This window comes from Tenrec ecaudatus, chromosome 9 (genome assembly GCF_050624435.1).
Source record: "Tenrec ecaudatus isolate mTenEca1 chromosome 9, mTenEca1.hap1, whole genome shotgun sequence".
Classification (NCBI taxonomy): Eukaryota; Metazoa; Chordata; class Mammalia; order Afrosoricida; family Tenrecidae; genus Tenrec; species Tenrec ecaudatus.
Genome location: NC_134538.1, coordinates 150,369,876 through 150,384,689, shown reverse-complemented (window position 1 = coordinate 150,384,689; position 14,814 = coordinate 150,369,876). Strand labels below are relative to the sequence as shown.

Below are 14,814 nucleotides of genomic sequence, written 5' to 3'. Positions count from 1 at the left end.
CTAAAAAAGGAGGCTAGCAAATTACACACGGCCTGGAACACTTGCCACAATCATGATCAAAGTGGTATTCAGATGTTCTGAAAGAGCATTCACTGGAAGAAACTAGAGCAGTGTGATTTTGGCTTTTAAGTTAAACAAGTCTGTGGGTGCATACACTAGTGAAGGACTAAACCGTAAATGGAACCCCACCAGTTAGATCCTGCGAAGCTGAAGCACAGACACCAGGAGAGCTGAAGAGTGGAGTCAGTGGCGACAAGAAAGAGGGAGACCAACCCCTAGTTATCACATACTCAGTAGAAAATAAACTAATAATCTATTTCCCCAAATTTGTCTTATCCTTTTAAAAGCTAGGTTAATAATAAAGCACTCATGAAGGACACTTTAGCAATGCAAAAGCACTAGGTGATGGCACCCCAAGTTTACTCTTGCTCAGTGAGACAGGCTTTCTCTTGCTAAACAGCCAATGTACACATTCAGATCCTTTTCCTGGAGATTTATGGCAAATATGCAAACTATTCACAATGCCCCAAACTAAAGCACAAATCATGAAATGAGGGAGGAAAAACTGTATTATATATGTTATTATAAAGGAAAAGCAACTGTAATTTACATCTACAGGGGGCTTTTTATGCATGTTACACACAGCAGAGCTATAGGATTGTTCTGTAGCTGTGTACACATGAAGCAGGCGTGCACGCACAGTGCTTGAGTGGCAAGGTCTGGGGTTAAGGCTCAGGATCAAATCGTGCTGTCCTTCGTGGTTGAGTGACCTTAGGGAAGCTATCACTAAGCTACTGAAGCCTTCATGTCTTCATTTATGAAACAGTGGTAACAACAGCACCCACTCCACTGGCTCTCTCAGAGAACAATGACCGAGCACACAACCGCTCAACCATTGGCAGCTATGGCCACCACGACAGGCTAACCTCCTTCCGGATGATAAATCATCATTACATCTAAGCAGGAACCACAGAACAAATACACTTTTGCATCTGTGGGTTGAACAAGGTGGTGGGTGAGATCCATCCACCACTCTGTGGGAGAACGATAAGGCAGTCTGTTCCTACAGAGCTCGACATTCTTGGAACTCTAAGGAATAGTTCTGCTCTGGCCTCCAGCGTTACTGAGTCTGCCTGAAACAATGGCAGTGGGTTTGGGTTTTTTGGATAAGGCGATAAAGCAATGTGATACAGGAGATGCATGTGAAAATATTGGAGTCCATGATCTTGCAATTTAATGGTAAAGGTAATTGTGTGAAAAGGCAACCGTTATTTTGAAGTTGTAACTTTAAAAACATCAAATGACAGCAATATTCCATAGCCGACCAGATCACCATTGTGCTGGCAAGAGAGTTACTAGAAGGTCGCACATGTCAACAATCTAGGGCTGGGCTAGGTTGTGGTGGCTAGGCCTTGAGTCCTTCTCAGGGAGTAAACCACCTTCAAAACCTGCCATTCTTTCAACTGTTGCCAAGTTGTCCAGGTCGGTCACTGTGCTATATGTAGGCCCTTAGCATCACTAAGCATCTGTATTTCATAACTTCCTCTGAAAGAGGAAAACAAAAATAAGTAGAATAGCACTATGAAGTTTGTCATGCAAACAGCGTCGGCACTGTAGCAGGTCACAGCGCCGGGGCGCAGGGAAGGCTGGCAGCCGCAGCCATGGCAGCTTCCAGCGGGCCCCTCTCACCTGTGCTTCCGTATGAGGTACCTGCAGTGCCGCAGCAAGTAATCTTTTGATGGTCTGCACAACTTCAGTGACCAGAAGTCATCTAGTCGCATCTTTGGAGAACAGGACTTTCCTGGATTCCCACCAAATAAATAATGAACCTAGGAGAGATACAACAAGCCAGGTTTTAAAATGTATGCATGCTCAAGAACCCACAGAAGGCAGGGTTACAGGTCTTCATTTTGGTAGTACTGACTAAAAGCAACCTCCTTCACCTGATTCACAGACAAAATAAAAACACTGTGTTTCTATCAAAAACCTCTCTATAGATTTTTCTGAAATTTCTAGTGGACTTTAAGTCACGGGTACGCAAATGAGCTGTCTCTCCACAATCGCAGAACAGTGGAGAATACGCAGCAGAAGCAACAGCGGTGAGAAGCTAAACCGAGACACAGAGCTGGCTGATGACAACACATCCTGGGCTTTCCCACAGTAAACACGTGTTGACCAGTCACAAGGGTGATTTCAAAAAATTCTAAGACATGTTGAATCACTGAAGGTCAATAGTAATATAGACACTTTTGTTTAATTTAAACATCTTAATTTTGCTTAGCTAAAATGCCAAGTATTAAATGGCACATACAATTTGTGAACTTTAAAATCATTATACCATTATTCAGTTAGTAATAAAGTAACTGAAGAAGGGTATGTTAAGTTATAGTCTAACTGAAGGTCTATATAAACCATTTATTATTGTGTTAAATGACATTCTATAGTTATACAGGTCACTGAAACAGTTCCTAAAATTCAGAGGATTTATCTCCAACGGTGTTGTGCAACAGATAGTATTTCTACCCAGTAGATAAACCTCCTTTTACCCTTTAGCATGAGACCTGCTAAGGGAAGTAGTTTTTATTCACTCTGATGTCTTTTAGGAGCCCTAGTACACACAGTGGGTTATGGGCTGGGAGGCTAACCAAAAAGTCAGTTCAAAACCATCAGCCACTCTTGAGGGGAAAAGATGAGGCTTTCTACTCCCGTAAAAATGTACAGCCTCGGCAGTTCTACCCGAAGGACTCGGAAACCAAGTCGCTGAGAATAAGTAACGGTGGCTTGTGTCTCATGGTCTCAAGCCAGAAAGCAATAAGATTTAGTAATTATCTGTGATCTAAGCCTAAAGACTAGAGAGCCCATCATAATCTAGTATGTAATTTAAGTCCAGACTACTAAACCACATGTAACATTTAAGGGAGAAATGGTTAAGAGAAACCACGCTAAACTCTTAATTGACCACACAACTTCAGATCCAGGACTGTGCTTCTTCAGCGAATGGGAAGAGTGCGGAGTCCTGGTGGTGTACTGGGCTAACCAAAAGGCTGGTGGTTTGAACCCACCAGAGGTTCTGTGGGAGAAACGACACAGCGATCTGCTTACATTACAGGCCATTCTACTCTACCACAGTGGGTCACTTTGAGTCAGAATAGGCCTGATGGCACTTAACAACAACAAAAATATATCACTGATAACATTCATATGTCATTAAGCCTTCTTTCAGAAAGAGAAAAATCAAAACCAGCAAGTGATATATAAACGGTTCATTATGGAAGTATTGCCATTAGGTAACAGGTCGCCCATGCATGGGTCTATTCCCAACGGAAAGAGTGTGAACATGTCTGTGAGCTCCGGGAGCAGCTGCAGACAAGTTCCCTCAGGCAACATTGCCTAGGTCTCAACAATTTGAGTCAGGGCGGAAGGAAAGGTTGGCCTAGGTATGGCGACTGCTGTTTGGGGTCCCAACAGGATATTTTGGTAGATTTTCTTGAAGGACACTGTAGGATCTTAGGGACTTATTATGAAAACTGCACACTGGTGAGAAAAAGGTCGGAAACTGCTTCCAAGAAATGTTCTCCAGCACACCACTGCACCTGCTCATTCTCCGAGGGGAGCAAGGCCGCCCCACGAGAACTCCGGGAAGCCTTATCCCCCCAGCCGTTAGGTTAGGTCTGCTCTTGTGGCTCTAGCCATCTCTCTGCTCCCAGGACTAAGACTGCAGTCTCGTCGGGATGTCAAATCTGCCTTTGACCTGGTGCACAGAAGAGAACACAGAATCCTTTGGGGCAAGGTATAGACCTAGGTACCTTCAGAAATGTGTAAACCTAGGAGGACATGTTGAGAAACAGCGGTGTCTCATTTTGATGGTTTTAATAAAGGTTTTTATGGTTTAAAATATAGAAATTCTGATTTACTCTCCTATACTTGCTTCATTTTTATCATGGGGCAGGCTACCCAAATCCTAAAGAGCACTCTCTTAATTGGATATTCTTATTGTAGAAAGTACAGGTCTGCCCAGGACTCACAAACAAGGCAAGAGATAGAACTTACTTACAGACTATGCAGAATGTCCACTGACCTATGGGATCTTGGTGGGGTGGGGGGACACAAAAAAAAACCAAACTCATTGAGTTGAAGCTGACTCAGAGCAACCCAACAGGACAAGGCAGAATTTCCCATGTGGGGTTTCAGAGACCGTAGCTCTTCATAGGAGTAGTAAGGCCTGTGTTTCCCTGTGGAGCAGCTGGCCATTTCAAACTTCTGGCCTTGCAGTTAGTAGTCTGAAGTGTAACCACGAAAGCACCAGGGCTCCTCTTGTGGAAAAGTGGTATCACGTAGTCTATGCATGGTAACCTTTTATGCAATTCCACTGGAAAACAACCAGTTCTACTTGTATTTTGGGAGCCTTTTAGATGAGGCCCCGGGAAGGCTTGCAGGTAAGCATATTTAGGGTACCTTGTGTAACTCATCATATACAAGCTGGTGGGCAAATCTTGGGCATGGCTCTTCTTCCTGAAGACTTTTACTTGGATTCTCCTTTGCTGCTTGATCATTCTTATACACACAAGACCTGCAAGACATTCCTTTTAGGGCATCTTACTCTGGAAAATTAGCAACAAACAATGTATACAGAATTGTAGCACAAAAAAGAAACTGTATATCTAATTATCAACAGGAAAAAATTTACAAACTTGTTCACCTCAAATCTTAAAAGTTCCAGGCACTCTCATAAGATAATCTTGAATTTGTAAGAACTGTGTACTGAGGTTCATTTAATCAATCAGCCCCCCAAAAGCTCACTTCACATAGAAGCCAATGTTTATTAGTGGCTACCAAGAATGGAAGGAAAAGGGGCACACAGGAGCAAACGAAGGGGGACGGAAAGAGTGAAGCACATTCTGGCCCACCAAGCCCTGAGGACGACATTCCTGCTCAGAGCAGCCAATGTACAGAGAGGACCATAGGGCCAGCCCCACCACGAGACGTGACGTGTCTCACTTACCCACAGCGTTAAAGGAGACAACACTGGAGACACACTGTGGGAACTGTGGCCCATGTGACCACACCACACGGAGGGGAAACACAAAGGGCGTGCAACATAACAGCAATGGGAGCAGAGCAACGAAATACCCAGGGACACCAAAAATAGACTGTGGGGCCATCAGGCTCGACTGGAAAACACGCTTAAGGTCAACAAACAAACCTTGAACTATTTATAGGCTTTTCTTTTTCTTTTTGTCATTGGCTTTGTTACTGCTGTTATTGTCTTATTTTCTTTTGTTGCTTTGTTTTGTTCTGTCTTGTGTTTGTGCGTATTATATCTGCACATCTATCTAGATAAGAAAGGAGGGATAAATAAGCCGGGGGAGAAAACAACGTAACAATAGTTCCAGGGTGGGTATGGGAGAGGGGGTGGTGGGGGAAAGGAAGTGGGTGTTAACAAACCCAGAGACAAGGGAACAAGTGACTGAAAATCGATGGCAAGGAGGGTATAGGAGGTCTGGTAGGGCTTGATCAAGGGCAATGTAACCGAGAGGAATTACTGAAACCCAAATAAAGGCTGAACATGTTAGTGGGATAAGAGGAAAGTAAAAGGAAATAGAGGAAAGAACTAGGAGGCAAAGGGCATTTATAGAGATCTAAATAGAGGGATGCACATATGTAAATATATTTACATATGACAATGGGGAAATAGATCTATGTACATATATTTATAGGTTTAGTATGAAGGAAGCAGATGGACACTGCGCTTCTACCCAAGTACTCCCTCAACACAAGAATACTTTGTTCTAATAATCTGGCAATCTGAGATGCTGAACTTCCCAACACGATCGCTGAAGACAAAACAGGTGTATAAGCAAATGTGGTGAAGAAAGCTAGTGGTGCCTGGCTATCAAAAGATATAGCATCTGGGGTCTTAAGACTTGAAGATAAATAAGTGGCTATCTAGCTGAGAAGCAACAAAGTCCAAATGGAAGAAGCACACCAGCCTGTGTGATCATGAAGTGTCAATGGGATCAGGAATCAGGCATCAAAGACCCAGAACAAAAAATCATGTCAATGTGAATGGGGTGGGCAGTGCAGAGTGGAAGCCCAAAGCCAATCTGTAGGCAATTGGACATCCCCTTACAGGAGGGTCACAGGGAGGAGACAGGCCAGTCAGGGTACAGTATAGCACTGATGAAACATATAGCTTTCTTCTAGTTCTTTAATGCTTCCTCCCTGCACCATGACCCTAATTCTACCTTACAAATCTGGTTAGACCAGAGCATGTACAGGGGTACAGATAAGAGATGGAAACACAGGGAATCCAGGACAGATAAACCCCTGGAGATCAATAAGAGAATAGCTGTACCAGGAGGGGAAGGGGAAGGTGGGGGCAGACAGTGGGAACCAATCACAATGATCTAAGTATAACCCTCTCCCAGGGGGATGGACAACAGAAAAGTGGGTAACGGGAGACATCAGTCAGTGAAAAGACATGAAAAAATAATAATTTATAAATTTTCAAGGGATCATGAGGGAGCGACGGATGGTGGGGGAGGAAGGAGAAAAAATAAAGAGCTGATACCAAGGGCTCAAGTAGAAAGAAGTGTTTTGAAAATGATGGCAACATATGGACAAAGGTGCTTGACACGATGGACGGATGTATGGATTGTGATAAAAGTTGTATGAGCCCCCAATAAACTGATTAAAAAAAAAAGAGTGGCAAAACAAATGGAAAAAAATCCAAAAAAACCCAACTGGAAATGGGTTGTGGTGATGAACATCATTTAATATCACTGAAATGTACATCAAATAATGTTGAAATAGCAAATGTTTTGCTACATACCTTGTATATATTTATCGTGATTTTAAAAAAATCCTCAAAATAAAGTTTATGAACGATCTTACATTATGGAACACAGAAGTATGTGATTTATCTTGCTATGACTCTCAGTAGATGGTTTTCATTTCAACAATAGTAAAGATCCCATTTAAGAAATAATGGCTCTTTTGGCAGAGGTTGGCAGAAAAGTTTCCCGGAAGCACCTCTGTACAGCAGAGTTGGCCCTTCGGGAGCAGTGTTATAGGTAGATTTATTGTGCCAACATGGCCAATAGGAGCATGTGGGATTAATAAAGTCACAGTATGATTGGAGGGCAGAGAGAGAAATGGCTCAGCAAGGCTGTTCCTCTCTCTTGCTCTCTGGAGATTGGACTAGCATGCGGCTGCTTTAACTAGTTCTCTGTCCCACTTGTGAGCTACGCTACCTGTGGGAGAGCCAACCCATGTCACCAGAGCTTGAAGTTCCTTCAAGACCTGCTTCACCACCCTTGAGCTTGAGGCTGGCGGATCTTGTCCTCTTGCACTGCTTGAGTTTGAGATCACATCCGGGCCTGCTTTGCTAAGCTCCTGAGCTGCTTGCTGACTGTTGGTGACCAGCCCTGCTGTTGGCTGCCTGTGCCGGGACTGCCTACATTGCTCTAGGGGAGACTCAGCTGTCTGCTTCCTTGGCCTTGGACCCAGCAGCCCTTGTGCGTTGAAGGACTTCCAGTATATTAACTGTTCCATGGAAGTGAGTTGAACGGAGCCCTCTGTACTGCTGTGTGGACTAACTAGCAAGTTATATTCCTTCGTCCTCTATCTATATAAACTCTTAAGTGTCCTGGTTTTGTTTCTCTTGAGAACCCTGTCTAACACACACAGCACCAGAGGGTTAGAGCGTGGCTCTCTAAGCCAGTGCTTCCCAAAGCAAAATGGGTGGCAGCAGGACTGTGAGATAAGCTGTGGCAAAAAGGGCCTGGGGTTCAGAAATGCTAACTGTGAATTCCCTATCCTTGGAGTCTCAGAATATCAGCATACCAAAAGCTCTGAGAAGTTAGACAGTCAAGAAATCAGCTCACCTGAATATTTCCTTAAGTCACAGGGCCACAGGAAGGCCTTTTCAAGGAGGCCTATTGTTCTCCTATAGGTATGGTGTTCTTTAGAACACATTTTGGGAAACACTGTTTAAGTCAATCATTCTTATTTAAAAGAAACTGTAACCCAGCGATGTTTTAGCATGATTATTCTCAACCCCATGCATCTTCTTGGTTACAAGATCTAGACTCTAAAAACAATTATCTTAGCTTCCAGGCCAGCAACCATCTAATTGGGTAGCAGCTCCTATGATAATCAGATGATTTGGTAAACATCATCATGAATGTAGCTTAATGCTGATCTACCCAATGCTGTTTTTCAAATGTACAACATCTCATGCCAACATGTTTTTCATTTCTTTCTTCTTTTAATAAACCCCAAACCTTAAAGAAATGCGCTTCATTGGGATGCCAGTAGACACAGACACGAATTTCTTACCAACTATTCCTCACAATGTCATAAATCCAGAAAGAATTTCTGACATTCTCTTCCCTCTTTTCCTTGTCTTTGCTGAGTCCTGATAAGACATGTATTTCATTCAATTCTGGATCAATGGTTGCTCTCTGTGTGAATCCTGTCATTGGAACTATAAATGAAAAGAGAAAATTAGAGAAGACACTATTCACATTAAATAGTATACTAAATAGTACGCACATTAACTTACTCTACGTCTTTCTGTGTACAGTTCGCATGCTTCTGTCTGTGCTTTATTGTCTAGGTAAAGGCATTCAGCTGGGTAGGTCATAGCAAACTATGGTTAAAATGACAGGAATGGTGTTTCCAAACATTTCATTGTGCTCAAAAAGAACCTTTACATGGAACTAGAAGAGAAGCTCATATAAATTGCTGGACTATTTATAGAAAAAATAAATGAATGCCAACTACCCGGAAAGAAGCTAAAGGGAAGGGGTAGAAAGAGGTATACAATGTCATAATTTTTAGTAGGACACCTCTATCATATAAAGGTATCTTAGGAATCACATCACAATATCATATGGAAAAAAAAGGTAATAATTATCCGACTTATTTTCTGGGTCAGCTCTACTATCATACTATCTTTAAGACATTTAAATCCTGACCTGAAAAATGAAACAATAATAAGTGAAACAGATTTGTTTTACAAGGTCAGAATCATTTTAAATACCTGTACATGACATATATTGACAATGACATCATTCCCAAGAAAAAAGGAAACTAATTTGGGGCTATAGTATGACACCTGGTTTCAGTGGTTTTCCAACTCCCCAAATGTAATGATCCTTTATTTTTCCAAAGAAATCCAATCTGCATTAACCAGTAATTCATGGTCATACAATTAACTCTTCAGGTAAGTGTTCTGAGAAACTGCTGTCTCCCAAGGGCTGCACCATTTCCCATGCCCATCCTCACGACATGCAGGTTCAAATTTCTTCACACCCCCACCACCGGCTGTTGCCAGTATTTTTTATCATATCCATCTTATAAGTGAAGTGGCATCTCACGGTGGTTTTAATGTGTAATGTCAAAGACAATGGCTTGTTCTATATGACCTCAACAGCATTAAAGTCACTGGTACTGATGCTAATAAGGCCCTGACCTTTGGGTCTCCCCAATATATATTCTCAGGAAGAGTTAGGTTTTAGGTCAACTTGGGTCAGCTAGAATTTTCCCTAGGTATGATCTACTGTCGTATAGTGAACTCCATGCTGGGGTCTTCGGTGAAGCAGTCAACCAGTTTTGGGGTTATCAGCCTTCCTTAATACAGAAGTTTTTTTTTAACTGGCTTGTAAAATTGTGAATCTCTATGTGTGAGGAGGATGGAGTCCTAGAGCAGTAATATTTGCTTAGCATAGAGTATGAATCTAGGAAACTGAAGCTTGTAATGAACGGGAATGCAATGCAAAAAGGTTGACATCCTAGGCATTAGTGAGCTGCAATAGATTAGAATCGGCCAGTGTGAACCAGAATATCGTAAGGCCTACTGTGCCAGTAACGACAAACTGAAGAATACTGCAAAGAACATTTTAAGATTTCTCTTTTAAGTACAAAGCTGTCAGTGATAGCATCCTATCCATATGCCTAAAAGGAAAACCCGTTAAATACGACTCTCATTCGACTGTACGCTAAGGCCAAAGATGACTATATCCAAGACCTTCCCAAATGCTGCAGTCGGACATGGATCAAAGGCGCTTTCAAGACACATTGCTAATTACCGGTGATGGGAATGTCAAAGTTAGAAACAAAGAAGGAGGATCAATAGTTAGAAAACACAGCCTTCGCAATAGAAAGGATGTCAAAGGTCTCACCATGGATTTTTGCAAGGCCAACAACCTATTCATTCGAAAAGATCCTTTACAGCAACATACATGGTGATTAGACACATGGAACTTGCTGGATGGAATATTCAGAAATTCAGACAGACTCCTTCTGTGGGGAGATCCTAAGACACTAATAACAAGGCCAAGGGAAGGCCAAGGCTGATTAAGGGAAGTCCATATGCAAATTCAAGCTGTAGCTGCAGGAAATTAAAACAAGGGTTAAGGTACGACTTTTGTATACCCCACCTTAAGTCAGACATATTCTCAAGAACAGGTTTGACACACTAAACAACAATGGTGGAAGATCATTTGTTGTAGGGTGATAACAGAACAAAGAGTTAAGAAAAGACCAAAATGGGTATCAGAAGAGACAGTGAAACTTGACCATCTAACAGCTAAAGTGAATGGAATAAATGCTTGACTAGAATAAATGATCCAATAAAAGAGCTGAACAGAAGATTTCAAAGGGCAAAGTATACAACTATAATGAAATAAATGTGCAATGATTTGGCATTAGAAAACAGAAAGGGAAGAATATACTTGGCATTATTCAAGCTGAAATAACTGAAGCAAAAAATCGTAAGTGCCAAGTTGCAATATTGGAAGATCGTATGTGCAAAAGTCTAAGGATGCAGAAAGCATCAAAAGAAGATGGAGGAACACAGAAAGCCACTGTTCCAAAGAAGGACTGATTGATGGTCAATCATTTTGGGAGGCAGCACATGTACCAAAAAAACCAATGCTACTGAAGGAAGAAGTTCAAGCTGCAATGAACCCCCAAACAAAACAAAACGAGCTCACTACCATCAGGTCAATCCCAACTCTTTACCGGACAAGAGAGTCCCATCTTCCTCCCACAGAGTGGCTGCTGGTTTTTGAATTGCTCATCTCTTGTTTAGCAGTCCAGTGAGTGACCGCTGCACCCCCAGAGCTCCCTAAGCTACAACGAAGCCTCAAGGAATTGAACACCACCAACTGAAGAGGTGCCTATGTGTGCCCATTCCAAAGAAAGGTGATCAACAGACTAGAAATTATACAACACTATCATGAATGTAAAGGTTTGCTGAAGAGAACTAAAAAATGACTGCAGCAATACACTGACAGGGAAATGCCAAAAATTCAAGCAGTCAGAGGAGGATGTGGAGTAGGCATTGATCACTGCTGATGCCTGATGGCTATTGGCTGAAAGCAGAAAATACCAGAAAGCTATTTACCTATGGTTTACTGACTATGTCAAGGCACTCAACTACGTGGATCATAACAAATTATAGACAGCACTGAGAAGGGCAGGAATTCCGACACTGCATGTGCGCACGAGTTTCCTAGGCTATAACTCCCAAGAGGGGCTATCACTAGGTCCTTCCTCCCAGGAAGCGGCTGGGTCTGAACGAAGCACCTTGCTAGTAACAGCTGAGCACTTAACCATGGCGCTGCAGCACTCCTATCCACTCATCAGTGAAGCCAATCCAGCGACACAGAGGAAGGAGTAGCTGAACAAGGCTAGCTGCTATGAGCATGATTAGTTACCTTGTTAGGAAGTGGTGGTGCTCCACTGCCTCCCCTTGCAATCTCCTGTATTCGCTGCACACCTATTCTTAAAAATAGATTATGCACTTTTTTATGCCTCCTCATTATTGTTGATAATAATTATCCACAGTTTCCCCTGGACTCTACCAGGAGTGGCTTTTGTTTTTTCTAGTTGCAAGTTTATAAAAGTGTTTCATTTTTTAAAATATGGAACTTAGGCCAACTGTTAGTAAATGTGACTTACAGTTCACTCGTATGAACAGACAGACAAGAACTCTAAGGATGATTTTGAAAATGAAAGGCAATGAAGTAGTACTGGACTGCTTGATATTTATAAAGCTACAATTTGTTATAGATGATTAGAAGAGAGTATCATCATGCTACATGTGGGAGAAACACAAAGAACAAAATAATAAACAGATCAGACTTACTGACATGGAAGAGACTAGGGGACCCCTGAGACTATAGCCCTGAGACACCCTTCCAGGCAGGAAATTAACCCATCCCCAAGAATCAGCTTTCAGCCAAACAAGAGACAGGCTAATACAGTGAACAATAATACCAAGAAGCAAGCTGTTTCTTTAAACAATGAACTAACTATATACAAGACTGAAAGGGCAGCATCTGCCTAAAAACAAAGCTCCTTCAGGAGGCAGGAAGAGGCAGGAAAAAAGGCGGAATGGAAACAGAACTAAAGAAGAAGTGGGAAGCGCACTGGTACCTTGAGGGGACTGCAACCAATGTCACAACACAAATGTACAAACTGCTGAAGAGAAAAACCAATGTGCTTCACAAGCTTTCACCCACACCACAGTTTAAAACAAAAACAAAACAACCCAGCAGCAATTTATAATTAGATATGTCACCTCTAATTGGGTACCAATAGTTCAAACAAATTTCTTCTATGGTTCCAAACAATCAAAATTGAATCTCAGGACATCTTAAGTACAGTTTTAATCAAATATCCCACATACTGACTCACAGATTAAACACAGTAAGTATATGTTAAGCCCACTTCAAATTACAGTAATTAACTCTAGTAATAAAGCTTTTATAAGAACAGCTAAACAAGAGCATGACTAAGTAATACAGCAACAAAATACTATCAAACCAATAAAACACGTTTTCCAGGAGCAATGTTGAAACTGAAACATAACCTGCCTTGTATCCAAGCCTATTCGAGGTGCACTAAAAACACTCTAGTAACCAAGTGGCTGCTGCTGCTGTTGCTAGATGCATGGATCTGCCCTTCAAATTTGCCGTGATGACCCCAAGTACAATGGGATCAGGCCACGTGTAATTTACTGGCTGACATCAGAAATAGATGGCCAGGTCTTTCTTCCAAGTATCCCTTAGTCTGCAAGTTTCACTGTAACCATTTAGCATTACAGCAATATACAAGTCTCCACTGTACTTTTCAAAATGAGATAAAGGTAATTCTATGGAAGAACAATATATCATACTTCTGACACATAACTTCCTGAATGCCTGGTGAATTTCAGTTGAGCTTTCCAAATGTTTTGAAAAACAGAGTCAGGATCATACTGCCAGATGAGTAACCAGACATCTGGTAACCCTGCCTTGAGAATTCAGAGACAGTGATCTCCATGTTCAGATTTGAAATATGGACAAAGGTCAGTTAGATTTTGGGAGGTGGAAAGAAGAGTGATTCAGGTAGAGGGAGAGAGTATACGCAAAAGTCCTGTATCAAGAAAAAACATGCCGTCTCTGAAGAACGCGGCATCATGAAACACGGTTCCTGGAAGGGTGAATACAGGAACCAAGAATTAGGTTGATAAACTAGGAGTATATCAAAGAGTCTGCGTTAGAATGGATTCAGGCTTTATTCTGAGGGCAAAGAGAAATGATCAAAAAATGATCTAGAATGATTGAAAAAGACTGAAATGATTAAAAGTCTAAGCAAGCAAGAAAAACCATCAGTTGTATATATTTTAAATGTCCTTATCTTCATTAGCAATCATCAAGCATGGCTGAGAGAACACCTTCCTTGCACTCACTCTTGGGTTTCAATGCCATCTCTACGATTAAACAGTTCCATAATGCTGAATATATTACTTCACTGAGCTCAATTTTTCTCATCTGCTTAATGAGAATAATATCAATTAGAAGTGATATTTATAAAGCTCCTGAACCTAGTGTCTGGCATACAGACACTAAATAAAGAGTGGCTAATATTATTCAGAATATTACATTATCTATTAGTTATTCTACGAGTTCCAGGTTGGTGCCAATGATTAAACACTCAAACTCTAGCTAAAAAGCTAGCAGTTCAAACACTCCCAGAGAGCCCTCAGAAGTAAGGCCTAAAATCTGCCACACTGACTGGGAAACAGCACCAGCCATAGTTCCACTCCGCACACACGAGGAAACATGAGCTGGAACTGATTCGACAGCTATTAACGGCCACAGTAGTCTGCACACTCGTTGGTACCATGTCCTCCACTGTATCCCTAGTCTCGCACCAAGCCAACAGTTTTCAACAAGTATTTGTCAACTCAACGAACTGCACTCCTTTTCCCAGGTACGATGGTGTTACTGTCATTCGGTGCCATCTAGTCGGTTGACTCACGGTGAGCCCAAGCCCAACAGAAGGGAACGCTGCCTGCACTGCCCCTCTTCACAACTGTGAACGTGTGAGCCACTGTTGCCTTGCTGTTGTCAATCCATCTCATCGAGGGCCCTCTCCTTTTGGCTGACCTATGTGACCAAGCATGACGTCCTCCTCCAGGGTCGGTTTCTCCTGATTATGTGCTCAAAGTGTGTGGGACCAAGTCTTGCCACCTCCATTCTGGCTGCTTTCATCTAAGAGGTTCACGTGTCCTTTGGCAGCCCATGGTACTTACAATACTATTTGCCAGCACAGTTCTAATGCATTCATTCTTCTTCAGTCTCCTCCTTATTCATGGTCCAACTTTCACTTACACATGAGGATATTAAAAATATCAAATTCTGGTCAGGCGCACTTTAGTCCTCAAAATGACCTCTTTGCTCTTAATACTTGAAAGAGGTCTTGTGCAGATTTACCCAACGCGATGTGTGGCTTCCTTGATTGCGGCCTCCACAAGCA

The 14,814-nt window shown here is 42.0% G+C and overlaps 1 protein-coding gene across 7 annotated transcripts in view; it reads right to left on the bottom strand.

Annotated features, from left to right (window-relative positions):
• MKLN1 (muskelin 1) overlaps positions 1-14,814 on the bottom strand; it is a 337,081-nt gene that overhangs the window by 21,160 nt on the left and 301,107 nt on the right. For all 7 annotated transcript variants that reach the window (XM_075558675.1, XM_075558674.1, XM_075558672.1 and 4 more), the window contains 3 exons: positions 8,341-8,488; positions 4,456-4,570; positions 1,690-1,829 (listed from right to left, as the gene is read on the bottom strand). In XM_075558675.1, the coding sequence (XP_075414790.1) occupies positions 1,690-1,829; positions 4,456-4,570; positions 8,341-8,488 (403 nt within the window). The remainder of the gene's footprint in view (positions 1-1,689; positions 1,830-4,455; positions 4,571-8,340; positions 8,489-14,814) is intronic.